The sequence below is a fragment of the Pezoporus flaviventris genome, unplaced genomic scaffold, assembly GCF_033815535.1.
Source record: "Pezoporus flaviventris isolate CSIRO_AGI_PZ_B2104156 unplaced genomic scaffold, CSIRO_AGI_Pfla_v1 ptg000016l, whole genome shotgun sequence".
NCBI classification, from domain to species: Eukaryota; Metazoa; Chordata; class Aves; order Psittaciformes; family Psittacidae; genus Pezoporus; species Pezoporus flaviventris.
Window position 1 is genome coordinate 9,917,552 of NW_026892564.1, and position 26,410 is coordinate 9,943,961.

General features: G+C 38.7%; 1 protein-coding gene across 2 annotated transcripts in view; it reads left to right on the forward strand.

The window, feature by feature from the left end:
* Positions 1–452: 452 nt before the first annotated feature.
* NAP1L1 (nucleosome assembly protein 1 like 1) overlaps positions 453–26,410 on the forward strand; it is a 31,493-nt gene continuing 5,535 nt past the window's right edge. The window contains exons 1-11 of one of the 2 annotated variants that reach the window (XM_061454742.1): positions 453–577; positions 14,519–14,553; positions 15,241–15,329; positions 17,660–17,762; positions 20,904–21,045; positions 21,505–21,585; positions 21,825–21,950; positions 22,439–22,510; positions 23,177–23,316; positions 25,013–25,158; positions 25,244–25,263. In XM_061454742.1, the coding sequence (XP_061310726.1) occupies positions 482–577; positions 14,519–14,553; positions 15,241–15,329; positions 17,660–17,762; positions 20,904–21,045; positions 21,505–21,585; positions 21,825–21,950; positions 22,439–22,510; positions 23,177–23,316; positions 25,013–25,158; positions 25,244–25,263 (1,050 nt within the window). In that variant the 5' untranslated portion in view covers positions 453–481. Of the gene's footprint in view, positions 578–14,518; positions 14,554–15,240; positions 15,330–17,659; positions 17,763–20,903; positions 21,046–21,504; positions 21,586–21,821; positions 21,951–22,438; positions 22,511–23,176; positions 23,317–25,012; positions 25,159–25,243; positions 25,264–26,410 lie in introns of both variants that reach the window. The other variant, XM_061454741.1, reaches the window with a different exon arrangement.

Sequence of the window (26,410 nt, forward strand, 5' to 3'; positions counted from 1 at the left end):
GGTAAGTAGTGCCGACTGTGGTTTTGTGGTAGCCTGTGTTAATGGGGTTTACCCGTTTCAGTAACTTCTGTTTTTGCTCAGGCCCCTTCAGAAACCCTCCCCGTTGAGGTTTACAGCAGCACTAAATGGCCGGGGCAGCACTGTACTTCGAGCGCTATGCCGTGGCCCACCATGCGGGGCAGCACCTCTGGGTGCCTCCGATCCGCGCGGGCCGGGCGGGCAGGGTGCCAGGCAGGCCAGGGGACCGGCGCGGCCGCCCGCTCCGCTCGGGTGCGTGGCGGGTACGTGCGAGGACACACGTCCCGCCCGGCGCGGCGGTTAGGGCCCGAACCGGCCCCGGCCAACGGCTGCCGCGCGCGCCCGAGGCGTGGCGGGAGGGCGGCGGGAGAGGGAGGGGAAAGCGCGCTCGCTCGCGCGTTGCCAGGAGACCCGTGGCGCGCGGGGGAGGGGGAGGGGGTTTGCGTGGTGACGTTAATTCTATATGAGCGCGAGCGGCGGGAGCTCGGGTCTTTTTACCGCCAGCCGCGCGGGCGCCTCCTCCTCGCTCCTGAGTCACCGCCAGACCCGGCCCGCGCAGGTATCGGGCGGGGCCCCGCCGCGGGGCCGTGGCCGCACCGGGCGCCGGGGGGTGTGCGCGGGCGGTGGGGGTGGCGAGGGCGGGTGGCTGGACCCTGCTCCCGCTCGGGGAGGCCGCGGGTGCCGGCCTGGCCTAGCACGGCCCCGCGGGCGGCGGTGCCCGAGCCTCCCCCCGGCGGCCCGCGGGGTGGCAGCGCGGGGGCTCGCCCGTCCCCTCGGCGGTGTGCGCTGCCCGCCGCGCCCTGCCCCTCTCTCGCGGGTCTCCCCGCCGCGCCCCGCGGAGGTGCCAGAACGGGCCGCGCGGCTCGGGCCGGCGCTGGGAAGCGGCGGGGGGGGGGGGGGGGGCAGGGTCAGCGCGGCAACACGTGGGGCCGGAGCGTGGCCGGCGTTGCCGAGGAGGGGGTGGGCAGCGAGGCCGGAAAGGGGCACAGGGAGAAGCGGGTGCGTGTCTGTGTGTGTCCGTCCGGCGGCAGGCAGGGACGCGGGAGGTGTTTTGGGGTGACGGTGGATGCGCACATGGCGGAGGGGTGGGGGGGCGATGGCAGCGCGCTGTGGCCTTGTGCTGGCTCCCGCGCCTTATTCGCGCTCCCGTGCGGGCAGCCGCGGCCGGGGCGTGCTGTGCTGTGCTGCTGCTGGCAGGGGGACCCAGAGATTCAGACAGGGGACAGGCAACTCGTGCTTCCTGCTTCACGGTTTTTCTGGGTTCGACGCGCCTCTTCTTCGGTCTGCTAGCTGGTGTCATCCGAAATAAGGCATTTGCTTTCCGCCTTTGTAGGTGGTTGTAGATGTGTCTGTTGTCCACGGTTGCAAATGCAAGAGGTGCATGATGACTGTCACTAAGGAAGGCTAAGAAACTACCTGGCAGATCTAGTAACTACGACTTGCTTGCATTTAGCATTCATATAGATCTATCTACGTATAAAAACATATTCAGTCTACTCTGTCCTATGTGTGTAGGGGCCCTATGCTGCCAGTATTACAAGGCTTTCAATGTTTAATACAAAACCTTCCACATTTGCTTGCAGAAGGGGACACAAACCTTCCTGCAAGTGACTGTGCTATGGTACTAATGTGTTATCAGCTTCTAGAGTTTTAACTCCAAGCACACTTCAGTTTTGTGCATGTCCTCTTGTTTGAAGCCCCATGGAGATACACTTAGATTTCATGCTTTAACTCCTTTGAGGGAAGGTAAGAGAAGCCGGCATTGGGTGTTCAAGGTATGACAAATACTTTCCTCTCCTCCCCCTTTCTATTGGTATTTTGGTGTCTGCTGGTGGACGTTACACTGACAAGGCAGGAGAATAGTGCCTGGTTATTTTCAATCATGAAATAAAATTTGAGTGGAGAACTAAGGCCTAAGGCTTTGTACAGCTGTAGGTAGTTCCTGACAAAAATGCTAGTGGTCATCCTGCTGTGCCCGTTTTCCAGTGGTAAGCTCTTCAAAGAATGATAAAAGCACTGTGCTTGGACTGGAGAAAGATGAGTGGCTTCCAGTCTCTTGTAAATCCAGAAATTATCTGAATTCTTATGGCAAAACAGAGCTTGAAATCTTCATACACTGAAATATGAGTGGCTGAGGTGCTTCTCTACCAGGCAGAAGTTTAGGCTGCTCAGGCTTCAGGTATGTGAAACCTTGACGCAAGTGCTTAGAATAGGTCATCAATACCCAAACTTAAACTTGTGTGACCCACTTACTCCTGCAAGATACATATATTAGCAAACTCCTCTCCATTTTTTCTGTATTTTCTGGCAGACCTTGCATATCATGTGTTTTGGTTTCTGAGGACAGAGGTTTGTAGAATGAGTGTCTTGTGCACAGGTGGTAGGTCTGGTGTTTTTCAGAGACCCTGGTCCTTCCCTGACATTCACAGGACTGGGAAGTGAGTGTTGGGATTGCTGGGAGTGCACAGAAGTACTGCCCTACACCTGTGCAGCCAGCACAGGAAGTGCCCAGAGTGCTGGATCTGCTGCAGCACTGTGTGTACAGTCTTGTGTTTCACCTAGCCCTGACCTCACTCAGAAACTGTTCTTGGGAGCAGGCAGAGGACTTGTTATGGTGGTCTGCTTTCTTAGCACCCTGGAAATGCTTGGTCTGTTTTTGTATGTTTGTTTGGTTGGGTTTTTTTTGAAATTTTGCTGCTTTCATAATTGATAATCAACACGTGTGCACAAGTGAAACCGAAAGCAAGTTATTGTGGGCATGTATGTTATGAAGTTAACAGTCTTGAAGTTTAACAGAATTTTCACAACCCTGAGTGAGACCTGGGTCTTCCAGGCTGAGACCATGTACTTTAATACAGAACTCCAAATCTTCAAGGCTTACTGTATTGTTGCATTGCTATAAATCTGTTTATTCACTTAGCTTCTAGAAGTTGAAGTAATTGTAACATGGAGAGCTCAGCTTATTGGGGCAGAAGTTGTATTTCTCTGGGGAATAAAATAACTTCAGGATTTGAATTTCAGTAGTGAGAAATCTCAGGGGATGTAAGACAAATATCATCTGTTACGAATTTTTGATTGAATCCTTTGGTGAAAGCCAGTTTGTTCTAGTAGACCAGGGGGTGTAGTGATAATATCTGTAGTATCTACACTTTTTTGTTAATATGGTTGTAACCCAATTTGTCTTCAGGTTCTTGTGATGCAGCTGTAAAACATGCTGTATCAAACTGAATGTTTGTTTCTTATTTCTTTGGGCTGCTTTAGGAATTGGACAGATAGCAGAGAATGGAGATGCAGGTGTTCTTTCAATGCCTGCTTGGTTTTCTGTGTTTGTATACCTATTCAGTGGGACTTCAGCTCTGGGTTTTTCCATGAGTTGATAGTGCTTTGGTATTTATGTGGTACAGAAGGTAGTACTTTGCAGACAGAAGTAAGACTTTTAATACCAGTTGCATTTTACTAGATTTGGGGGTTTTTCCAAGTTAGCTTCTCCTCTGGGCGACTGCATGCCATCTAACTTATTAGGAAAGCCGCTAGTAAATAATAGGGCAGAACTGAGTTGTACAAGTATTGTTTAATCCAAGAAACGGTTGTGATGATGGGTTTAGTGCTTATGGGTCAATTTTAATTTGTAAATTACTTCGAGCTCAAAAGTGATTATAATTAAAGTTAATTCAGTCTAGCTGATTCTCAATCATCTCTGAGGTTAGTGAAGTTCCTCATCACCTAGCATAGTTGATCTGGGGAGTAGGTCTGCTGTTATAATGTCATAATTTGTCTAGAAAACCAGATGTGCCTGGAAGGCATCACAGAAGTTGCTTGGGGATTCACGTCATGACCTTCTGAAAAATTAAGCTACTTAGAAACAATACATGAAGCTTCTGAGGACTTCCTACACTCAACAATGTTAATGCAAAGAAAAAATTTTCATGATGAATCTCACTTATCTAATGGTAACTTTGATCTTTTCAGGAAAGCTGCAGACTAAAACTTCTCTTGCATTAAAAAAAAAAAAAAAACAAAACTTTGCTAATTTACTTTTGTAACTTCATACTTAGTTTTAATATATACATAATGTAAGGTTTGAAATAATTTACGTTCTCCCTAAAGATTAATATTTTAAATGAATTTATGTATGACCAAAACACAGTCTGCATCTTAACTACTGTCAGACATTAGACGGAGATCCTTCTTGGACGCAGAGCTGTTAAGATTTTAGTATTGGAAATACAGATGCTTTTGGGGGGCTGGATGTATGCTTAAATGTACATTTGCACAGATACACTTTAGCAGTGTCTCAGTTTAAAGCTTAACTTGTGCTAATGAGTAGGCAGTTGAACATCAGCAGTTTCAGCTGGTCTTTGTAGACTTCAGAATAAAATACCAGTTGATCCTTAGTAGTTTTTTATGATTAAAAGGTGAAAGCAACTTTTTAGAAGACTTCAGTTTCTAGGTGTACCTGCAGCTGTGAAGTATTCAGTTGCTGATTTGACATTTATTCTTTAAAAACATACCTAAATTGCAAACAGTTAGTCTTAGAGATAGTAGAATTATTTTAATTTTTAAAAGTTATAAATTCTGGTTAAGAGATTTGACTAAGCAGGTGCCTAAAATCTAGAATGGACCAAACACTCAGGCTTTGAAGACCCAGGTTAGAATCATAAATATTGGTGGCTTTTCTGACCATCTGTGGTAAGAGTAGTTCAGTCCACTACTTTATCATAGAATCATAGAGTAGTTAGGGTTCGAAAGGACCTTAAGATCATCTAGTGCCGTGAGGAGGGACACTTCCCACTAAACCATGTCACCCAAGGCTCTGTCCAACCTGGCCTTGAGCACTGCTGTATCTAGATATGTTGTTTCATATGAGATGTTTCAAAGGAAGGAGGGGTAGTTTTCACTTTTTTGTGGAATGACTTGCCCATGATGAAAAGTTTCCTGGCCTTTTAACTAGAGCCTAGTTCTAGCCTAGTTCTGGCTCTAGTTAAAAACCTGTCTTAAGCATTGTAAGGTTAGGCTGGAGGGAGGGGGAGCATGGAAGGGGACATGAAATGAAACAGTTGTTTACATACAAGCTAATTTTTAATTGGTTCTTCTTGAACTTCCTTTTAACTTGGGTATTTTTTTGTTACTTCTCATTGTTCACCTCTCAGATACTATTAATCTCAGATTTAAACTGCTCTTGTTCCTCAAGTATTCATGTTGCTAGGCCCTGAGTTGATCCGTTTCCTCTCTTCTTCAGTGTTCAGCAGTGAATACAGTATTTCTATTAAGGATATTTTACTGAAGTACAGAATGATCATGTTTTGCATTGTGCATTTTAGTCATCACATTCATTTCAGGTCCTGATTACTTATGCATGTTGAGTAGCAGTCTTCAGTGGACTGCATGCAGTTGTATCTGTGTCTTTACACAGTGATTTTTTGGCCTTTTAGCTTTAGTTGCTTCTTTTAATATATGTTACTTTAGATTTTAGTACTGTCTATTTTGCCTCATTTGGGTCACCTTTTTAAGCACTCCAGTTTTGGATGTTACTCGTCTTGACTTTGGATGGTTAAGTATAAGCTGGTATTAAGTGCTTTATTCTGTTCTTTGTGTGTGCAAGTGACATCATCAGAAATGAGATTGCTGTTTTTTAACTGATGAGATCTTCATGATATGGCCTCTTGATTCTCTCATCACCTTCACTGCCACAGAGGTATTGGGTACTTCTGCTGGTGCCAAAAACATGATTGATTGAAACTGAAAAAAAAAAATGTTTATGAAGATCAGTTTGAAGTAAAGCTCAATTTCCTTGGCTTAAGTTCTTCTCTATAGGTGTAGTATATGTTTACAGATGCTTTTTAAACTCTGCACCCGTGTTCATCTGAAAGTGAGTTACTGAAAACCATAACCATGCATATATGCATATACTTCTGTTCGGTCTTCCTACCAATTGTGACATCTCACCCCTGACAGACCCCAGAAGGTGTCAAAGTTAGGTTGTTGTGTTCTTTATGTAGCAACTGTTAGATTGTTAGTTGAAATCTGGATGTTTTAAGGTTTGCAGTTTAATAATAGCTTTGTTTCCATGGAAAAAATATTGAGCTGGATCTAACAAAGAAATTGCTAAATATATTTTAGGAATTTCAGTGGCTTCTTGGGGCACAAATGAATTTACAGTATTGCATTTATCAGATATTGCAGCAGAAACACACAGCTGAAACTTGTACAAATTTTTTAGTGGCTTTCTTTAACTTCCTTTTCAGGTAAGGATGTCTAGATGTCTTTAGTCAAATTGTATGAAAACTTTAATGCTGCAGTGTGAGCCTTGCAGGTAGTGTAACTGCCAACACGGTTGTATTTGATTATGTGGCAGTCTCAGTAGTTAACTGATACTCTCCTTCATTTAATATTGTGGCATGAACAAGGTGATCTTTTAAACTGTTAAAATGCACTGTGCTACCTGGAGTACTTCGTTAGAACACAATTTTTGTATTACTTGGACACTTTTTAACAAACTGAATACCTGTGCCAACATGAACTGCAAAGAGAAATACTATCTTACAAAGTTTTAAATATCTTTTGTATGAAGATTCTTATTTTGGCCCTTCAGGATGGCTGCTGTGCTCCCATTATCAGTGATAGAAAATGCAACGAGCTATACTGATTAGCTTTTTTTTTAATAATTCTTGTTTAGATTTTTCAGATTTGAATTTAAGCTTCTGTATTACTTATCTAATAGTGAAAGGTTGTTCTAAATAGAAATTGGTAGGTTTTCTGCTACAGAATCTTGGCATCCAGAACAAAGGCCACATTGTGTGTTAATTACCCTATTTTTAGAACATGATCAAGGAGCTCAGATCAGTATCAGACAAACATGCAGATACAATTCAGTCTAGATTTTAAATTATAGTTCTGTAGTCATTTTACTTATGGAGACTTCTTTGCTGCACAAGTGAACAGGCACTACCTTCAATTCAATGAAAATGTTACAAAAATAGAGGAGTTTAGCATTCATTGACTAAATCTTCATTGCCTGACTTAAAAACAAGTTAAGGGGAAAGCTCTAAGAAGTGTTTCCACATGAATGAAACCAAGTCCTGCAGTTACTAGTAACCGAGTTATATATATGTTTGTGTATATATACGTATCATAACAACTCTGTTTTGCCTTGAAGAATTTGCATTTTTCCCATCATGTAACTGGTGTTCCCATGCAAGTTGTAGAGCACTTCAAAGTTGAAATGTGAAAAAATCTGTGTTTTCATGCCATAACATGTATTTTGCAGAGGCCTGCAAGCACTGTTGTATTGGCAAATGGTTGACATTGGTGCCCTTACCTCAGGAGTAATTAGGAAAAGCAAAAAATACCACTTGAAGAGGAGAGAGCAGATAGTTTGTTTTGTTGCTTGGTTCAGCATTATCATGATTTAGTATTCTTATTCTCTACAGCCAGATTCTCTATTTTGTTACCACAAGATAAGATGTTATAGCATAAAGTAACTTCAAACTTGCCTAGCTCTATTCATGAGTTGTTATAAAAGCTACTTGCCTGTGGTGGCTTCTGCTTCTTTACCCTGCGCTGTACAGGTCCAGCCCTGTACAAAGAAACACCTAGCAATTTCTTTTTAAACTTCCCATCTGTTCAGACATTGTTGATGAAAGGAAGGGGCTACGTGTAATTAAGGAAGAACCATGATAAGCTTTTTTCAGCAGCATTTGCCAGCTATATTGACTTTCTCTACCACATGATGTTCCAGTCAGCTAAACTCTGTGTTCCCTTAATGAAGGAGGCGTTTCTCCCCTATGGTGATGTGAGTGCTTCCGATCTTGGACAGTTCAGCACTTCCATGTTGCTAAAAATTCTCAGTGTTTTCTGAAGCACCACTACTCGTCTGAAATTCTTACCCTTCTCTGCTTGGTTTAGATGACCTTACTTGAGCTTCTACTAAAAATTCCCATATATCCGTGTCCCAGTTAGCGTATCTGCTGTTGGTTTTCCTCTGGATGCATTGGTGCTTGCGCAATAAACTGCAACAAAACAGAGGGGTTTGAATTACTGCAAGGGTCCAATGGCACCTTCTTGTTACTGTGTTGAGGAACCTGGATTCTTTACTTCCACTGACCATTAGTTCCTTAGTCTCTTTATCAGACCTTGATAATCTTTATTATGTCAACTCTTGTTTTCTGTGCTTGTGTTTGGACAATCTTAATTATCTACTCTGGAATTGAAAACGAATTAATTTTGTCACTTTTTGCTCTCCTACAATAATGGAAGTCTTTTGTTAATGAAAGAACTTTGAGGTGCTAATAAAAGGAAATTGTCTCCGGAGAGTGCAGTGGCTGATAATGTCTTTCATCAAATAAATGGGTATCTTGATGTGGTAGCATAGGAGTACCCTGCTCACTTAGAAACTGCTTTTTGGATATTTTTTGCTGACCTTCAGCTTTTTCAGAAGGCATTTTTTTTTCCATAGTATAAATGATAAAATCTGTTTGTAATGCATTGCCTGTCTGCCTGTGTTGGTGATAGGTGCAGTATCCCTTTGTTTCGTTACTATTTCCATACTAATGATAATAGATGTTTCATGATTTTGTTCATGCAAGTAAAAGGGAAACACTTGGTCTTCTGCTTGATTCCTTTTTGAAATGGCGTCTTAAAATCTGATACATTATTCAGTTGCTTCTGTTTGAAGAGGAGATAAATGTTTTCCTAGTTACTGCTTAACTGTATGATCCTTTCACATGTAACAGTTTTCCTATCTGCTGGTTGGTACCATAGCTGCTTCTACCAGTTGTGAAATGATTGAGATGGATATTTTAGGTCTTGTTGCCAAAAAATTTGAAGTGTGTAACTTTATGCCATGTACTGTGCACTTTTGAAACAATTCAGCCAGTTCTGACATGAAGCTGCTCTATGGAGAGCATCTGAGATTTTTAAAGCTACAAACCTCTTTTAGCAGTTTCAAGCAAACTAGCCCAATTATTTTGAACATCTACAGGCAAAGATTGTCTTTTGATGGATCTCTGTGTGACTTTTTTTTTCTCTTTTTTTTTTTTTTTCTTTTTTCTTTTGAGGTTTATTATATAAAGTAAAATGTTACAAGTTGAGCCTGTGGAATGCTAGGCAAGAACATCAGTTTGAAGTTGCTTCCAGTGAATATATTGCTCTTGAGTTTCCCAGTCTGTAGTGAGAGTTGAACTTGGGTGGTATGATGTAATTTGTCTGGCACTTTTGGTTTCTGCTTGCGTTGCAAATAGTTTATAGGACTTAATCCTGATAATTTTTTTTATACAACTAGCTGTCCTCTAGCTGGACCTCTCTCACTGACATCTTATTTAGTCCACTTAGTTTACTATCCTATGTTGCAGCTTATTAATACCATATAGGGGCCACTTGTTTTGGGCATCTTCTGTTAATATATTGCTTTCAGTTGCACAGGGCTTGCCAGAGACAGAGGCTGATACATGTATGTCTGTGAACAGGCTGACTTACTTGCAGTGCTCTGAATTACTGACTATTGAGGGAATTAGTTCGGGCAAGAGGGCAGATTGTTTTCTTTTTTTTTTAAAGGTGCGTGTAAGAAAGGTTTGCCTGTAGTTTGGGTCAGATACCCTTAAAAAGCCCATTTCTGTCCCTTGAACTACTTGAGAAATTTCTTCTACGTGCTATTATTGCAAGCTAATTGTGTGAGCAGTTCCTCTAGAGAAGGGGAAAGGGTGTTTCCTGAAAGGAAGGGAATGGACACCCTTTGTGGTATCTGCAGTGATGCTGAACAGCTGAGATCTGTTGGCGGCCTTCCAGCCTTAGGGCTTGTGCAAAAACTGTTGTTTTGCTGGAGAAAGGCTGTCTCCGGAATGTCTTGCCTCAGCTGATTCTTGATTCACCTCTCTGACCTGTCTTCCTGAGGCTGGGCAGATGTCAGGGTAATCTAATACTGCCATGCTTACTTGGGACACTTAAAGCTGATCTTCAAAAAGAACAGGCCTCTCACCAGAGTGATTGCTTTCTAGCTGTAACACAGATAGTGCTGTTGTGCAAACTCTGACTGGTTTCTCTGTGGGTAAAGGAAAGGCTGAGGAGGGCTGAAGTTTTACAAGTTGTGCTTCTGTCTTCGCTTAAGCAAAATTACTTAGTGAAGAAACAATAACCCCTGAAAACCGGAAGCTTACTAATGGGTAACTTAAGGCAATAACATTAGTTTCTGCATGTTATTGAACTACATTTCTTAAAAACCAGGACGGGTTATGGAGGTGAACTGTCTTTTGAACATCATGATGATAGCAAATTTTCATACAGTTCTGGTAAAATTTCAGTTTTTAGGGAGTTACGCCAATATCCTCAATTGTGGCTAAGCTTGTGCTAGATTAACCGTCTCCTAACCTTTTTGTTTTGAAAAAGAACACATTTCTTGTGATGGCAGGCAGGCTTGTGATCAAGCTTAAGCTACCTGTATGAAAGAGGTTTTAAACTTTAGCCTCTGGAAAAGTTGCCGTGTAGCCTGCTTTTCCGTGGCTTTGATTCCTTTTTGTAGCACGAACTTCCTATGTACTCTCTTTAAATCTCTGCAAAGGCAACCATTTTTTTCCTCTGCCTGTTCTTTCAGAGTACACCAAAGCAGCATAAGTGAGGCCTCCGGGTACCTCTGTATTTGACCATAATGCAGTGCCTGCTGGTTGTAGCTGTTTTAAGTAACAGGAAAAGAAAATACTTTATGAATAAGGAGATTATTTATCTGCTGGCTTTTGAGCAGGGAGGGAGGCTACTTTTTATCGGCACTCATAAGCCTGTAATTGCAGTCAGAAGGCATAGATTCTAAGTAGTATCTCAGCCTAGAGCAATCAGACACTGAGGCTCACAGTAAAATACCATCCGTAGCCAGGTCTGTTATGATCCTGCATGGACAACTAGTGAGCTGGTATATCCAAGGAACTGCTTCAAGGACTGAAGCCAGTGAATGCTTCTTGCTGTTCACATGCCAAAGTGCAGCTGCTATTCCCAGTGCTAAATTTACCTCTGAAACAAACTGGCTGCATCTTTCTTGTGTGAAGCAGAGTACTACAAGTACTTGGTTTTGGGGAGCTACTGCAAAGTAAATCCTGCTGTGATATATTTTAGTGTTACTGATTATGGTACATACTGTATCCAAAGCTCTGGATAGTAGACTGGCACCTTGTATCAGGCATTGTGCAAAAATAGTGGATGGAGGCTGTTTGTTCTTAAGGAATGTATTTTCTCAGTGCTCTTACGTCTACAGGGTTCTTCAGTTGAACTGTGTTTGCAGCGAAGCTTATGGTTGTTTAAGTATGTGACAATAAATTAAATGCGATGCAACTTACATATCCATGATAGTGGGTTGCACAGATTAGTTTAAGTGTCTGCCAACATAGTTTGGTTGGCATAATGCCTTGTATCCTCCTCATGAAAGAACTGTTGTCTAGAGCTGGCAGATGACAGTGTCATGACAGACAGTAGTATCTCCTCAGTTTGCAGAAGAACTTTTCCAACTGCAAACATTCTGATACCGAGTTGTGTAAAATGTAGAGGCAAGATTAAAGGATCAAACATGAAAAAGTGATGCAAGGAGAGCAAGAGAAATGGGATGAAGCAGATAGGAACACACCAGAGGGAGGTTCTGAAGTTGACAGCTGCTTGATAAGTCTGTTTTAATTAAAAAAAAAAATCTTTGAAGAATGTTATTCAAAGTCATTGAATAAATTGGACCATAGTTGGGAAACAGTGTTTTCATGGTTCATTTAAAAGTCAGGAAGCAGAGGATGAGCATCTGCCCTTTGCAGTGAGGAGAAAGCAGGGCAGGTGCTGGACTCCCACAGGAAAAGAGGGGGGAAAACAGTGAAAGGATGAACGTTGCTGATGACAGGTAGTTGTTCAGAATGGTGAAAACCAGGGTCCACTGAGGAATTCAAGAGCACAAAGACTGCTGGTGAGAATTTCTCTGCCACACTACTGCCCAGTGTAGAAAAATCTGACTTGGTTATGATCTCTGAGCTGAATGTTGCAACTCAGAAATAGGATTTTAGTGCTTTGGTGCTTGGGTGATAACATCAGCTTACCTGCATGCTTTCAGGGAAGCTGAGGACTACTTTATGGAGTAAAAAATTATTATGATGTTGTCAAATACCTGCACTTCCTGAGCCAGCATGTTTTTCCTGAATGTGAGTGACAGCTAAAAGTGTTTCTGTGGGAATTCTTGCCATGTCATTACTTTTTCTAATGCGCATCTGTTAATGGCAAGTGTTGGAGATGGGATGAATATTGCTTTTAAGTTTTTAGGGATGACTTGGTCATAGCCCATTTCATAATCTTATTTAGAAAAAAAAAAAGTTTAAATAAACTGGAGGAGTCAGTCTTTTTCAGGAAATATGTGTCTAAGGTGCTTCAGCTGCTGTTTCAAGTAGCCACTGGCTTGGTATGACTGTGGGGTTTGTGTTGTCACTGGTCACACTTTTGAAAGAACTGCCTCTAACTTTATGGAAAGTGAAAGCTGTATTTGCTGGGGAGAATGGAGAGAGGAAATGCTGGTCTCTACAAGGAGCAATAATAGTTACTGAATGTGATCACTGTCACATTTGCATAAAAATGTGTGAACATGGTTTTGAGGGTCAGGTGTCCTTGCCCATGGCAGGGGAGCTAGATGATCTTAACATCCTTTCCAACTCTTACTGTTCTGTGATGATTCTATGAGGATGAAAGACAGGTAAACTGTGCATCTTGTGTTCATTTGTACAGTGATACTGTCAGTTGAAAAGGGCCTGTGTGAAGAACAAGTTAAAAGGAAATGTGTAAGGAAAAGATTGTGTATTTTGCATGGATAAGAACTTTTGCATATCAGAAATAATGCTAACTGTGTCACTCAAGAAATAGAAGTATCGAAGTTAAGAGTTTTAATTGTACCGTGTTTTCAGTTTCTTTAGGTCTTTGGTCTATGCTGTCTTTTGAGAATGGCATCCAAAGGACACTCTTTGGAATTTCTATATAGGAAGCTTGCATCTGTGTGTAAACCTTAAGTCCCTATACAGGCAAACATGATCTGAGTTTTGAGAAACTTAAAATGAGTAAAAAATATTACTGGAACTCCTCAATTTTTTACTGAATTATTACATGTCCTTCTGTTTACAGCAGTGCTGCCATTCTATTTGATAGGAAATACTGTATTTTTCTGAAATAAATTGACCACTAGTTGGTTCTCTAATTTTCCTGCATACTGGGGAATTGAACTTTTCTGTTTCTGTGCAGTCTCCTAAAAATACTTCATTGGCAATGTAAAGCTGTGGTTCTAAATGAAGACATCATACTTCCTTCCCATGTAGTTGTTGGGCAGTAGTTATAACACCAGGATAATGTGGTGTTATTATATTCTATTTTATACATGGAATGTTGGTGTTAAATTCTGAAGTTTATATTGTAACATGTCCCTTCATGACTGTTAATGCACTGATCTTACTGGGGCAACACTGACTAAAATTCTCATTGGCATGCATTATAAGGAGTTAAACTTCATGAATTAAACTCAGATCTGTTTAGTCTGCTGGGCAGCAGCTAAAATGGGGATTTAAAGCAGTAATTTATGCTTTCTGGGCCATGGATTATTCTTGGTACTTGTTTTTCCTTGAACCATTAGACCTAAGACAGCATTAATAGGACAATGATTTCTTGTGCATAGTATTGTCTCTGATTTGCAGCTACCCAAAACATCTCTTTGGAGAATAGACTGAAGTATGGTTTTGCTGGTGGAAGATGTTTTTCACCTTGTAATACATTTGTGAACATAGCTACTTAGTAGTATGCAGGGTTTGCAGCAGTCTCAACTTATTTCTCGTTATTGTGTCTGGAATGTGTTTATGATGATACTGAGATACCTATGGAAATTCTGATCATTCAGGACATGGAAATTAGTCTTGTTAAATAGCTTGGCACCTGACATCAGTTCTTTACTTAAACTTTCTTATTATTCTCTGGGTATTCTGAGGAACCTCCTGGATTATGTTTGTGAAGTTGAGATTAAAAGTAAAGCCACAAAAGTCTTCTTTAGTATTAAAATAAACTGGTTTAGCTATATGTATCCTCTGTCTGCAATTACATGCTGGAGTAAACATTTACCAACATGGTTCTGGCACCCCTTTTGCTTCAGTTTTTCTTGGGTTATATTTTGATTTTATACTTGAACAAGACTAGTTTTCAATCTGTGGTACTAGTACAGTCCTATGATAAAAATGCAACGTGGAATTTTGCTGGTACTTAGATTTATATGAGCAGATGTACTGGTTCTAAACCAGAACAGTTTTTCAGTATTTTTGTGTGCTTTAAAGTGAGGGCTCAAAGCGTATAGGAGATAAGCCACTCTTCAGATTATAATATGTATTTATCCTATTTTTTAAAGCTGACATGGTTTGTTTGTTTCTTTTTTTTTTCTTTTTTAGGATTATGGTAGTTGCCTGTAGACCTTGTAAGTGAAGTCTAATGCTTCTGTTCTTTCTTTTTTTTTTTTAATCTCCTCTAGGGTTTGAAATCTAGGAGAATGGCAGACATAGACAAGTAAGTAACATCTGCAGGTTACTCTGGCTCTTACTATGTCCTTTGCTGTACTTCAGATGGCTGTGATCTCCAGATAGTGGATAGACAGGGTCTAGGTAATGATCTTCACACTGTGGCAAGATGTGAGGTTTATAATGTGTGGAAGTTTTAAGTTGGGTTTGGGATATTAATTGTAAGTAAATCCAAAACTAATACAAGACACTAGTCAATATACTATGTTAGTTGGAATTCTGGAGGGGAAGACAATGTTAGTACTGCTCATTATTATTGTTTCACTGTATGTAGATTTTTTCCTATACTTGACTCATTTTTTATGGCATTCAAAGTATAGTTGAGGTAAACCTACCCTCAGTTCTCAAGGCCTGCACATCATAACAAAGAGGATGTACAGGCATAAAAAGGCTTTGACTTGTTGGTATGATCAGGAGCTGAATGAATTCTTTCGTAAAAAGGATTCTTCAAAATTCTGGAAAGCTGCTAGCTCTTTAAACAGTTCTGAGATTGCTGATGTAAAACTTGAATCTATGAAGACAAATTTGGCTTCGGCTATTTAGACTTCTAGATTGTCATAGATCAAAACTGATGTAACAGTTTGCTTCTACCCACATGATCTCTAATTTGAGCTCTTTAAGCTCATTATAATATTTTATAAAATTAACTTGATCTGTTACTGAATATTCCCAATAGCAAAGAACAGTCTGAACTTGATCAACAGGATATGGAAGATGTTGAAGAAGTAGAAGAAGAAGAAACTGGTGAAGACGCCAATAGCAAAGGTAACTTTGAAAATTGTAAGCAGTTGCATACATGCTTTCTAATGAATGCGTTGGAAGGATTTTACTACTTAAAATGATAGGAAATGGTAAAACATAACTAGTGATGCACAACTGTATTGCTCTTATTTTTTGATCAGTTGCTCAGTAATTTGCTGATGAATTGACTGCGAACAGAAGAAAAATCATGCTTAATGTTACTCTTAAAATGAATAAAATCAATACATTTTTATTCTCTCTCTCTCCCCCCACTGCCCTCCCAGCAAAAAAACCTGAACATGCATTGGAATGCTTTTGTATGTCTCAATGGTCTTATTCATGCTTTGTAGTTAATGACTGGGAGCACACATAGAATTTTGAAGAGCAAACAGCCAAAAGAGAAATAACAATCTCTGCAATAAAATGATTTGGACTGCTGATAGTGCCCCATAATGTGATTGCCTGAACAGAATAACACCACTAAGGAAAAGTATGATAATTTTGCTCAAGGTGATGTTAGAGTCTTTGCTATATCTGTTGAAAGAAGTCTTTCCAAAATTGGATTGCAAAATTCTCAGGAACACGTTGGTCAGCTGAAGAACAGCTTATAGTAATTAAATGGTAGGTATTCAGCTGTTGCAAAGGAACCTAGAGGTGAATAATGTGGGGTTTTCTAGTGATTATTTCCAGCTATTGTAATGGAATCTGAGGGGAAATTATACTATAGCAATCTTGGAGGGAAATTGGGTTTTGCAAGTCAGAAACGTGTTTCAGTAGCAGGGAAACTTGACACAGTGCTAAGCAGTTTTTGCATCTGTAATTCTTGCTTGTCTAGTTCACTAGTGTATCCTTCATGCACAATTTTTCCTTAGGTTATACTGATTTACTTTTTTTTTAATCTAGATAATTCTGGTCAGGTATGTCAAAAGTCCTTCTCTGGGCACTAAGTAGTCACACTTTAAGGAGAAAGCTCTTTGAAGAAGTAGTATTCAGAAATCCAAGAACTTGCAAAACAGAATGTGTTTTGGATCTCAGTTTGAGGAGATATGGCTGTTTGCACAGGCATACCATGTGTGATGTGTATATTGATTTGGTAATAAAGAATACCTGGCAACAGACCCAAATGGCACAATTGGGTAGGTTTTCAAGTGTATGTGGAAGACTTACAAATAATAAGACCAGAGAAAATTGGATACCTTGACAAGGAGTGGTAATGACCAATGTGAGGTAGTACCTTTTTAATAAATAATTACAGCTATATATGGTAATATAAACTCATTGCAATCATTCTGGAGAAACAGGGCTGCTCTTTTGGATGTCACTTGAAACATTTCAGCATGGAATTTCAGTGCTAGGACATAAAAGTGGTTAAAAGAGAATAGAGGTTACTGTAGTGAAGGGTATAGAAATAGAAAATGGTATGCTATTTCTAAAAGCTTTATGCATCAAGAAGGATTCAGAACCTTCACTCTAATTTGAATATGTCAGAAGAATGCTGTATAAACCTAGTATCTTATAAAGAATGCAACTTGCTTGTCTGCCTATCTGTAGATGTGGGGGATAGAGGGAGGAAGGCAAAACAGCATGAGAAGAACTGTCCATAAATTCTTATGATCAGTTATTAGTATTAAATCAGTCATAGATCAGTTATTAATCAATATTAAAAATACAGAGTTGTGAAATTCATTTCTGCAGATTGAGGCACAAATTTTGAGCAGAAGGGTTGATGTTAATATGGATAATGGAATCTTAGGCTAGGAATCCGTGTGTTTTTCATTGTTTGAAACAGTTTTCCCATTTGGACAAAGTGATTTCTAAAGATGGTGAAGATGGTAGACTTCATGGACTTAGTAGTCAGTAATGTGTCAGACTAATGAATAATTTATTCTTTTGCAGAAAAAATTAGGCAAACATGGATTTACAGATCTAAGTCTGAAATAGTTTTGTTTCTTTCCGTTTACCTAAAATGGAATGAAAATCCCCATGCCAGTTTTTATTCCCTTCTTAAAGTAAAAGCAGTCAAGGCAAAACTGATGCCTTCAGAGGCATTGAGAAACATTCCCTTGTAACAAAAAAAACAAACAAACAAAAAAAAAACAACAAAAAAGTCCCCCAAAAACTCATTTTGCTGAGTAGTGGCCATTTTAATCCAGGTGCTGTTTCAGTGTGCAGAATATGATGGATTTGATCCATGCTTCCCAAATGGAAAGGTGTTTGAAATACTACTTTGCCGATTTTCTTTTTACAAGTGTATATATATATAGTAAATGTGCTGCTCTTTTGTAGTATTTAAATATCTTTTCTTTCAAGATCAGTGTAAAAGAAGCACTTAATGTAATTTCTTTTTTATTTAGCTCGGCAGTTGACTGTACAGATGATGCAAAATCCTCAGATTCTCGCAGCCCTTCAGGAAAGACTTGATGGTCTGGTAGGCACATCTACAGGCTATATAGAAAGGTACAGTATTTGTTCAGTTTGAGTAGTGATACAAACAGTTTTGCTTTCTGAACAATATTGTCTGTTCAGTCATAAACTGCTGCTCAGATAGCAGGAAAACTGATATAGTCTGTCTGTAGAATTGTGGAATTTTTATTTGGGGTTTTAGGAACAAAAGAATGTTAATATTTACAATGGCTGACCTTGTCTCCTGCAGTTATGATATGGCACACTATTAAAAGGTATTTTGCTGCTACTTGGAATGTCTTTTGTAGCTTTGCCTTAATCATGAAAAATCAGTTAAGTACAGAAAAATACCTGGGGACCTGCTGTCTCTAATATAGTAATTTTTTTTGTTAGACTGTAACCATTAGCTAATAAAATTAGAAAAGTTGTTAGCAGTACATCATGTGATCTCCTTACTTGGTCTGCATTAGCAGATAGAATTTTTTGGTTCTCATGTGATTTCTGATTGTGTGTGAACATTTCACTACATCTACAGGAATTATAAACCATACAACTGTCTTGCTGTGATACAGTCCAACATTGCTATTGGCTTGAACTGAATAATAGGCCTTGCTTTTGCTGCTACTCCTACTAATACCATTTTTCTGTGATAGATGATAGTGTGGAAGAAAAGCCCATTTAACTAACAGTCTTTCTTAATAAATACTGGCCAAGTAAGAGCATGGAGTCAAAGGGTACCCACATTCTCTCGCCCAGATACTACACACTACAGGCTTTCTATACACAGTGTTTTCCTTTTTTTTTTTCCTGATCTTAGTTAACGTCTACTAACTTTTCAGATCCTTGACCTAAGAAGTGAACAAAAGTGATAACATTGATTTACATGGCATTCTTCTAGTCAGCTGCTCTCTGACATACTGTACCATTTTTTCATCAATTCCAAGTACAGTAGTGCATTTTTTAACACAAAAGCATTGCAACTTTGCCACTGTACCGAACACTTACCTAGCTTGCAATATGAAAAGAACTGGAAAATGTGTGTAAATTGATTCTGCTCTTTCTCAGCATATGTGTGCTTACTTAACCAGGCTTTACAGGTGGCTCTTAAATGTCTTCCCAAGTATTTAGTTTAGTCATCTACAGAGTCTAGACACTGAGATAGCACAGAAGTTGGCAGCAATCTGGGATCCTAAATGCCAGTTATGTGAGCTATTAAGGAACTAGATGCGTAAGCTGGTAGGAAACTAAACAGGTTCCAGGAAAACATCTGTCTGCTCAGGCTTAGAATTTGCTAATTGCTTGGCAGCTATCCAGTAACTTCTTCACCTGTGTCTGGCCACAATAATTCTAATGAAACATACTTTAATAGAGCAGAATTTCCATCAGCTGCTCACAGGAGGTTGTATTCTTGTGTGATGATAACCTTTTCTAGTGGCTTGTAGAGCAACAGCTTTTACTTGCCATTGTTGTACTTGTGAAGTCCTGTTCAGATATCATGGTCTGCTTTGGATTTACTTTAAGAGCCGTCTCTTTCATGAAACTGCCTTTCTTTTTTGTAAAAAAGTACAGTTTGTAAAGGTAGTTGATGTACAAATAGTGATGCACTGGTTGGCATGGAATGTAGCTTTGACACATGCAAAAGACTGTAGATTCTTTAGTAAAGGGGTTAAAATCTTTCCTCTGACATACTGGAACTGAGCATTCTGAATGTATGGGGCACTACCTCTTAGGAATTTCATCGTTCTTTATATGCAGTTGTTAAGGCCAGTACTCATAGTGTAAATATATGCATGTGGCACTAAGTGGGCGATCATTGTATGACTCAACTGTGTGGTCATACTAATTTTCTTCTTTAGCACCTTTTTCTTGAACTGACAGAACTTTCTACTTAAGTTACTGTTGGATCTGATATTGTACTTGAAGATAAAATTACAGCAAGTGATTAACTTGACTAACTTCTTCAAACATGTCAGAGTAATGAGAATGGTATCAGCCCTTCATGAAAATACATGTCTAAATTTAAGCATTTTGGTAGTTAGTTTAACAGATGTACTTTTGCCCAAATCAGAAGGTTAAGGGAAATCTTGATATAATGGTTATATGCATATTATCTTAGCAACCAGAAATAGTATATTCATGTTGATTATAAAGGTATTGAGGAGGAAGGGTTCTGCGTTTTAACTGAACAAGTATATTGGAAGATGTGCCTGTTCTATCTGGTAGATGTAAAAGAGCTTTAATAATTAGTATGAACCCTCAGTGTGTAACTTAAGCTAATATGTTCTTGGTTACTTCCTCTAACCTGAAGCTGGTCCTAACAGTTAAAAGCAGGTGTTCACTACTGTGTTCTAAACAACACTGCACAACTGCTTAAATAAAACAAATATAGGAAATTAACATAATATTCTGTAACCAATTTGTTCTGCCTCCCAGGCAAGGGAGGCTGTCAGCAATCTACGCCATAAATCTCACTTGTCACCTTGATGTATGTAACTTTGTCCTAACACTGGATCTACATTACCATAGTTTGCTAAAGTGACATTAGTACTCAAAGAGTTGTAGCTGACAAGTATTTATGATGAAGATGGACTTAATTGCTTTGCTTTTACATATATATAATGTAGTGGCTCATTTAGCAAACCAGTTCTGGCTTGCTTTGGGAGTGACAGTTAATATGTTAGAAGGCAGTAGTACCAGCTGCTTGCCTTGGTGAAATAAAAATGTGAATTTTGAAGATCACCTTCTTTAGCAAAGAACAGCTTGATTGTCTTGAACATTCTTTCATAATACAAGCCAATTAGTGATGAGACCTTTTTTAGTCATGCTCAATCACATGGATTTACTGTGCTGTTTGTTGTTAATGTAAAACTTGGGTTTTAGTATGAAGTTATGTTGTACAAGTTTGTCTCATGATTGACAATGATTAAACCCAGGTGTTTGGGATACTCTGGTTCTAACTGAGGTTAAGTCTCAGTTTAAAAGCCTGTGCTAACAGTTTTAATCTGCATGGTTCAGTGGGTGATAGCTTTGATTTTTAGGTCACAGTTTTGATTTGTACAGCTTTCTAAAGCTTAAAATAGAGTGTCAAATCTGTTTTGATGCAAGTTGGTTAATTTGCAAGGGGACTGGGTAAGGAGGGGTCAGAATGTGCTTAGAATACAATGATAGTAACTGTTCTGTCACTGAAATTTTCAGCTTGCCTAAAGTTGTTAAAAGACGTGTGAATGCTCTCAAGAACCTTCAAGTTCAGTGTGCACAGATAGAAGCAAAGTTCTATGAGGAAGTTCATGAGCTGGAAAGAAAGTATGCTGCTCTCTATCAGCCCTTATTTGACAAGGTATTTTAATGCTAATCTGTTTTGTACTTAAAAGCTCTAGCTAAAACACAGGGGAATATAAACTGAAAGCTTACTCATGTTCTGAATTACTTTGGTCTTGTATGTGCCCATGTAATTCAGTTAATACAGCTTTACCATCCATGTGAATATCAGCTAAGATTAATGGGGAGAAAGGTTCAGTTTGTTCTGTGGTTACCAAAATCACCTCAACATGCTAGGTCTCATCTTGTTAATTGAGCAGATACCAGATGATGTGGTAACCTTTCTGGAACTTTGGTGTTTTAGTGCATTAAAAAGCTCTTAATTGCTGAGTTGTCTTCTAGCACTGGAAGAAAAGGTTTTGATACATAGTTAATGTATTGCTAATTCTGTAAGTTTAGGATTAGGAATTTATTGGTTAGGACATTATTGGTTACAGTAACTAGGGAATTTGAACATATTCTTGGTTTAATCTTCCAGCGAAGTGAAATCATCAATGCAATATATGAACCTACAGAGGAAGAATGTGAATGGAAAGCAGATGTTGAAGAGGAAATTTCAGTGAGTATCTTAATCTGTTCTCGTCAGTATTTCAACCTTTAGCATGAAATAAGATTTAATACAGTAACTAAAGTTAAAAATGAAATTGGGCGCATAATGATTACTGATAGTAATTATCATAATTCTTTGATTGCTTAAAGCATGCATGTGACAATATGCTCTGTATCAACATAAAACTGTTAATGAACCTTCTGGTCACTCTCTTAAAATTAAGAAAAACTAAAATTTTTATCAAGGAGGAAATGAAAGAGAAAGCCAAGCTTGAAGAGGAAAAAAAAGATGAGGAAAAAGAAGACCCTAAAGGAATTCCAGAGTTTTGGCTGACAGTATTCAAGAACGTGGACTTGCTAAGTGATATGGTTCAGGTAGGTGGTGGTCCAGGCTTGTTTAAAGTTGTGTTAATATTTAATCAAAGTGTCTTTAAGAAGGGAGTAGCAACAGTACATGATGTGTCTCTAGGAGAGCAAAAATGGAACAAGTACTTGGTTGTCAACTGAGAGCACAGAGCATTCTGAAATACCTTCTTATTGTGTTATTTGTTGAACTTATTTTACCTTACTAATATGCCTTCTGTACTTATAAGATTGTGGACATCAAAAGCAGTATTAGATACAGCTAAAACCTGTATTTGGTATTTGCGCGGATTTAGGTTGTGTACTACAGTGTGAAATTTTTTCCATGCAGTCGTTGTTGCCATCTGCTGGTCAAGTTTGTGAAACTGTTTCAGTGCTTTAACAAGGTTCTTGTGCTATGTAAAACTCGTTCTAAAACTGGCTTTTCATCTCTGCAGGGTCTTAAATCTGTGTATAATTTAATATTATGAAAATTGAATAACCTGTATTTTTCTTTGCAGGAGCACGATGAACCTATCCTGAAACACTTAAAAGATATAAAAGTGAAGTTTTCAGAAGTTGGACAGCCTATGGTCAGTTTAACCTGTTAAACAAGATTACTTTTGTGTTATCTAAAGATTTATTTGTATATTAGTAGCATGGTCTGTGATAGCCAGTTGTCTTATGGCAATCATGAGAAATACGCAGCTACTTCTTGTCTTCTGAAGAACAGTACAAAGACTAGTACTAGTCTTGCAGTACCATAGGAATGAATTTATACTTAATTTAACCTTCAAATTCTGATGAGTTAATAACTAGGCCTTAATATCTTGTGACTAAGTTTCACATTTAAATTTTGATACCTTCAGGTACTTTCTGTATAGCTGCTGCATATAATTGGATATAATTCCCTTGCCAGAAATCAGATAGCTTGAGAAGTTTTAATATTTTAAATTTGGAAGTTCTCTCTATAGGTTAATGCCAAGAGAGCTGTACATTAGATCTTGTGTCATTACTGCAAGCAGTATGTGAACTAATAAGTACAAGTAAGCACAAAATCAATACGGTAAACAAAAACATTTGAAGATTTATTGTATAACTTGGGCAGCAAATTCTAGAACAAGTTATGTATATGCACTATTTCAGTATTGGAGGAGGTAGATATATTCCCTCCATGTGTATTTTTGGTTTTAGATTTTAGGTATTTAGAAATTAAAGGTATGTGTTGCTGAAGTTAATGCTCTGCAATTCTTTTTAAGAGTTTCACATTAGAATTTCATTTTGAACCAAATGACTACTTCACAAATGAAGTATTGACAAAGACATACAGAATGAGGTCAGAGCCAGACGATTCTGATCCCTTCTCCTTTGATGGACCAGAAATCATGGGTTGTACAGGGTAAGTGCTAATAAATAACACTAAGGCTATGTAGCATTTTTTTCCTTAGCGTTATCCAGCTGTAGACTTGCAGTTTGGAAAGGTGCTGGAAAGAGACTGTTAACTAATAACAGTTATTAGTTAACATAACTGTTATTATGGCTGGCTTCGACTTAAGTTTTTCAGTGTGGCTTCGACTTAAGTTTTTCAGTGTTTTTCAGTAGCTTCAATACAGTATATAAAATTAGATATTTTATATAATGCATATGTACTATATATGAATATAAATAAAAAGATCTAGTCAGTATTTATTTAGAAATAGGCAGGTGCTAGAGCTGGATTGGAAGGGGTTATCTCTTTGTAGGCCTTTAGCTTTTTTCAAAATTTGTTTGATCACTTTTAATCTCTTTTGTGTTTGACACTCAGTGTTTTGGGAAGTCTGTTCCAGTTCTTCTTTCCATACCACAGTTGTCCAGTTTGTTTTACAAGTGTTGAATGTTTGCCTCTGAGTCTCTTTTCAATTGATCCATTTGAGAAATGAAGAACTGTTATCCCGTTAGATCCAGCTTCCTTGTGATTTTAAAGAGCTGTCATACTCCTTTCTCAGTGATGCCTTTTGTTCCAAATTGGCTGTTACTCCTTACACTAAATAGTCTTTCTCTGTACATGTCCCTTTTCTTGTGAACAGAAGGGTAACAGAAAGCTGAGTTGTATATAATTAGCCTTATGGCTACATCAGGTCTCTGTATATAGCCTGTTAATGTGTCTTGAATGTTCTGACTCCTCTTCTGAGTGTTAGTAACTACTTTAAAGTCTATCGCTTCATACTCCTGGTTGTTTTTTTCTGTATATTATTCTGCAGTTACTGATACTAACTTCCATTTACCACTGCATTTCTCAGTCACTTAATGTAACATTTCTGCAAATATCCTGTGAGATTTAGTCTTAAGTGCTTGAGTAGCTTTGGTCAAACTGTTTTGTCTTCCTCAGTTTGGACAGTTTTTGAAAAGCATAAATCCTGGCAGAGGTCACTGTAAGATGACACTCTGCTGCTGTGAAAAACACTTATTCTTAGTCCATGTTTTGTCTTTTAACTAAGAGCTTTTTTTTTTTATCCCAAAAGAGCTCACTCGCTTCGAGTCTTTAAAGGAATCTAATCAGGAACTTGCACAAATAAGGACAGTCATGGACATGACTTCATTTACATGTCCCCAGAATGATTTTTGATTGTGAGATGAGTCTGTGGGCATAATTTTGCATAAAGTAAGCAGGATGGAGTTAACAAAAAACGACCAAACAAAAAACCAAACTAAAACAAGGTGGCAAAACCCCAACAAACAGGCAGCTAAAACCAACGCAAAACTACACATCTGTTTCATGCATTATTTTAAGGACTTGTGGATTACAATGGTAGGTGTGGTAAACCTTGGCATATTACTAGTATGACCAAATATGACATTACTTTATAATTGATATGTAGCTCTAAAAATGGGAGTGATCTTCTTTGATAGGAAACTAGGCAGAACTTGGTAGCTAATGAAAATAGCATTTACTAGATTGTGTGGGGAAGGAGAAACTTTTGTATGAAAACACTTCAATCATAAAATGAAACTGTTAGTCTTGGGTTTGATGAATGAAGTAATGAAAATATAGCACTGAATAAATAAGTGGAATGATAATGAGCTGCAGCTGCTTTTTTTTTTCCTTCCCTCTTCAGTTGCCAAATAGACTGGAAAAAAGGAAAAAATGTTACTTTAAAAACCATTAAGAAGAAGCAGAAACATAAGGGTCGTGGAACAGTTAGAACAGTGACAAAAACTGTTTCCAATGATTCTTTCTTCAACTTCTTTAGTCCTCCTGAAGGTAAACTGAACATTAGTTTATCTGCATTAACTTCAGATGTAGTTTGAACTTCACTCACTTGTTTCTTCTCTTTTTTTTCTTATAGTTCCTGAAAGTGGAGACCTGGTAAGTTTGCTTATTTAGAATATGAGGGTGGGGGGCAAACACCAGTGAAAGCACTCATACCTTTATGTGCAAAATGTTTGTTGAAATTGTTTGGATATTTATTAAACAGTTTCAGCTCTAACTTTCTGTATTTAACTGAGAATACTTGTGATGAATAGTGTGCATTTGTTTTCTTTATTAAAATGAGTATTTGAGTTGGATCACAGAGTTTAGCTTAGTAAACTTCAACTTAAATTTCCTGTAAGCTACCTTGGGAGCTGTTAACAGTTGTGTAATTTTAGTGATCTTTGTTATTAGCCTTTGGTCTAATGGCTGGTGTAGGTCTGTTTCTTTGGGCATTATTTGGGTGAGCTTCTCTAATGGCTGCACGTATCCAGTTTGTATTTTATGCTGTTAAAAATTTCCCAAGCTGTTAACTCTTGGAGAAGGTAATAAAGCAAGAACAGAAAACTAAGAGCCCACTCTTCTGTGTGCTCACCAAGAGAAGACTCTGTAGCAATAAGCTATGTTATTGTAAACCACTTTAAAGTGCTGATTACATTGTGTAGCTTGAGTGAGAAATCTGGTTAAAGCTTTCGGAAGCATGCTGTTAAAACTCTTATGTGACATGGACATCAAAAGCTGTGTGTTTGTAGTGTTAAAACAAATTAAAAAGAAGCCTTTTGACTTGAAGGTAACTTCTCAGATACAGAGGAACACTTGTGTGTAAACAAAAAGAATGAAAACCTGGAACTGCATCAGAGAGCATTTTTAGGTGTTCATGTGTTTCACAGTGTAATGGGAGTCATGGAGGAGATGCACTGTAATAATCAGAAGTACTTGTAAAATTTTTAATTAGGCTTATCTGGCTAGTAGTTAGTTCTTATGGGTATTGTGCATAAAAAAGAAAGTCTGGGAGGTATCAAACAGTTTTTCTACTTAAAAGCATGTTGGGAGTGGGGAAGAATAAAACTTAAATTCCACAATTTTGTGTAATTAAGCTTACTGAAGAAGCAGTCCCCCCTGCATAATGCAGATAGGCTGTATATAGTATAAAACTTGGCTCCACAATTTAAATCTTATAAAGCAAGTCCTGAATAAAAAAAAAAAGCACAGGAGGTTCGTGTAAATTTGGCCACATCAAAGTCTGTGCAACTTGTGGTTTTGT